The sequence below is a fragment of the Lepidothrix coronata genome, unplaced genomic scaffold, assembly GCF_001604755.1.
Source record: "Lepidothrix coronata isolate B3197 unplaced genomic scaffold, Lepidothrix_coronata-1.0 Scaffold632, whole genome shotgun sequence".
NCBI classification, from domain to species: Eukaryota; Metazoa; Chordata; class Aves; order Passeriformes; family Pipridae; genus Lepidothrix; species Lepidothrix coronata.
Genome location: NW_016690812.1, coordinates 12,090 through 15,279, shown reverse-complemented (window position 1 = coordinate 15,279; position 3,190 = coordinate 12,090). Strand labels below are relative to the sequence as shown.

Here is a 3,190-nt window from a genome sequence, read left to right as displayed (position 1 = left end):
CCCAAACATTTGGGACCCCCCCAAACCCTTGTGTGTCCCCCCCCCAGCCTCCACCCTGGGCTCCCCCTCTTGGCCACGGCCTCGGGGCAGCGGCTCTTCCCGGCGCCCTGGGCCGGGGATGGTGACAGTGACGGGGACCCCGAGGGCACCGAGGACGGGCCACCCCCGGGGGGGGACAATCGGCTGCAGCTCTGGTGGTGGGGACCCGACCCCCCCGGGGACAGCGGCTGGGACACCCCTGAGGACACGGTGACCGTGGAGACCGACTGTCACCCCCCTGGGGACACCGAGTGTCACCTCCCCGGGGACAGCGGCTGGGACACCCCCGGGGGCACCCCCGGGGACAGCGGGACCTCTGGTTGTCACCCCCTTGGGGACACCCGGTGTCACCTCACCGGGGACAACGGCTGGGACACCCCTGAGGACACGGTGACCGTGGAGACCGACTGTCACCCCCCTGGGGACACCGAGTGTCACTTCACCGGGGACAACGGCTGTGACACCCCCGGGGACAGCAGGACCTCTGATTGTCACCCCCCTGAGGACAGCGAGTGTCACCTCACCGGGGACAGCGGCTGGGACACCCCCGGGGACACCGGGACCTTTGGGGACAGTGAGTGTCACATCCCCCAGGGACACCAGGACCTCTGATTGTCACCCCTTTGGGGACAGTGAGTGTCACCTCCCCGAGGACACCGAGTGTCACCTCTCTGGGGACAACGGCTGTGACACCCCCGGGGACACCGGGACCTCTGATTGTCACCCCTTTGGGGACACCGAGTGTCACACACCCTGGGGACACGGGGACCTCTGATTGTCACCTCCCCGAGGACAGCGAGTGTCACCTCTCTGGGGACAACAGCTGTGACATCCCGGGGACAGCAGGACCTCTGATTGTCACCCCTTTGGGGTCAGTGAGTGTCACATCCCCCAGGGACACCGAGACCTCTGATTGTCACCCCTTTGGGGACACCGAGTGTCACCTCACCGGGGACAGTGAGTGTCACCTCACCAGGGACAACGGCTGGGACACCCCCGGGGACACGGTGACCGTGGAGACCGACTGTCACCCCCCTGGGGACACCGAGTGTCACCTCCCTGGGGACAACGGCTGTGACACCCCCGGGGACACCGGGACCTTTGGGGACAGTGAGTGTCACACACCCCAGGGACACCGGGATGTCTGATTATCACCCTCCTGGGGACACTGAGTGTCACCTCTCTGGGGACAGCGGCTGTGACACCCCCGGGGGCACCGGGGACATGGACACCAACTGTCACCCCCCCGGGGGCACCGATTGTCCCCCCCCCGTGGTGACACCCCTCTGGGTGACACCCCTGGGGACAACGGCTGGGGCGCCCCTGAGGACACTGGGACCTCTAATTGTCACCCCCCTGGGGACACGGTGACCACGGAGACCGACTGTCACCCCCCGGGGGTGTCACCTCGCTGGGGACAACGGCTGTGACACCCCCGAGGTCAGCGGGAAGGTGAGCACCGACTGTCACCCCCCCGGGGACAGCGATTGTCACCCCCCCGATGGCACCGAGGGTCACCTTTGTGGGGACAACGGCTGGGACCCCCCCCGGGGACATGGGATGAGTGTCACCACCCCCTCCTGAGGACACCGAGGGTCACCTTTGTGGGGACAGGGACACCAGGACTGTGTGATGACTGTCACCCCCCCGGGGACATCGTGTGACACCCCGGGGACACCAGTTGGGACACCCCTGACCCCCCCCCAGGGACACTGATGGGGACACCCCCGGGGACCCCGATTGTCACCCCTTGGGGACACCGGGACTGACCCCTTGGGGGTCACAGCTCCCCGTGGGGACCCCCGATTGTCACCCCATGACACCCTGAGGACACCGGGACTGACCCCTTGGGGGTCACAGCTCCCCGTGGGGACCCCGACTGTCACCCCGTGACACCCTGGGGACACCAGGACTGACCCCTTGGGGGTCGCAGCTCCCCCCACGCCCCCCCGGGGACCCCGATTGTCACCCCCAGGGTCTGGTTGTACTAAAGACGTCCTGACTGTCGCCGTCTGTCACCCGCGTGGGCCGTCACGGGTGGGGGTCCCTGACCCCCCCAATTCCCTCCTTACACCCCCCAAAACCCTCCCGACCCCCCAAAATCTCCCCCACCCCCTCAGCGGTCCCCACCCCTTCTGTTCGGGCATTGCCCCTTTAAGAGCCCCCCCCCCCGGGCAAAGGCGGGGCTGTTTCTGAGCGGCTTCACCCGTTACCATGGCAACGGCAGGGCCGTGACGTCATCACGAGGGCCTTAAATGGGGCCCTGCTCTGTGGGCGTGGCCAGACTCCCTCCCTTTCTAAGGACCACGCCCACTTTTCCAGTGCATCCCTCCTGCCTGCTTTGACCACGCCCTCAAGCTCAAAGCCACGCCCACCCCTGCCCAAGCCACGCCCCTCACAAAGCCAGCCGGGCCTGCTCCAGACCCCACCCCTGTATTTTAACATCCTATGTCACGCCCCCTCATTTACATAAACCACGCCCCTCTGTGACCACACCCCCATGACCACGCCCCTTCCACTCCTGCACCCCCATGTCCAAACCACGCCCTTTTTAGTGACCACACCCCTCATTTACCACCAAACCACGCCCCTTTTGATACCCACGCCCCTCATTAACTTCCCCAAGCCACGCCCACGTGACCGCACTCCTTCATTTAACCCCCAAACCACGCCCTTTTGTGTAACCACGCCCCTCATTTACCCCAATCCACGCCCCTTCCCTTGGCCACACCCCCTTCATTTACACCCCGAAACCACACCCCTTTTACCCCGCACTTCCTTTACCCAAACCCCGCCCCTTTTTGGCAACCACGCCCCTCATTAACTCCCTCAAACCACGCCCCCGCCGCTGACCCCGCCCCTCTCCCGGAGGCCCCGCCCCCACCGCGGTCGCAGCCGGGGCGGCCCCACGGGGACCCGGGTTCGAGTCCGGGCTGGGTTTTTTGGGGGGGGGTGGGATGGGGGGGGCTCGGCCGGGGGTCCGGGCGGTCGCTGGCGCTTCCCGGTGCCCGGGGGTCGCTCCCCCAGCTCGGGGGGCGATGTGGGGCCGGGCCGCCGCGCTGCTCGTGGCCGTGCTGGGCGCGGGGGCCGCGGGACTGAGCCTGGAGCCGGTGGTCTGGCACACCGGGAACCGGCGGTGAGCGGCGGGGGG

At 67.4% G+C, this 3,190-nt stretch overlaps 1 protein-coding gene across 1 annotated transcript; it reads left to right on the top strand.

Moving 5' to 3' along the window:
• Window positions 1–47: 47 nt before the first annotated feature.
• On the top strand, window positions 48–2,059 carry LOC108510308 (bile salt-activated lipase-like; the record flags this gene model as incomplete). The annotated part of the gene is made up of 5 exons (XM_017839977.1): window positions 48–305; window positions 634–714; window positions 935–987; window positions 1,099–1,140; window positions 1,208–2,059. Coding segments are annotated over 5 exons (637 nt in total), but the record flags the coding sequence as incomplete, so codon positions are not given.
• Between the last annotated feature and the right edge of the window lie 1,131 nt (window positions 2,060–3,190).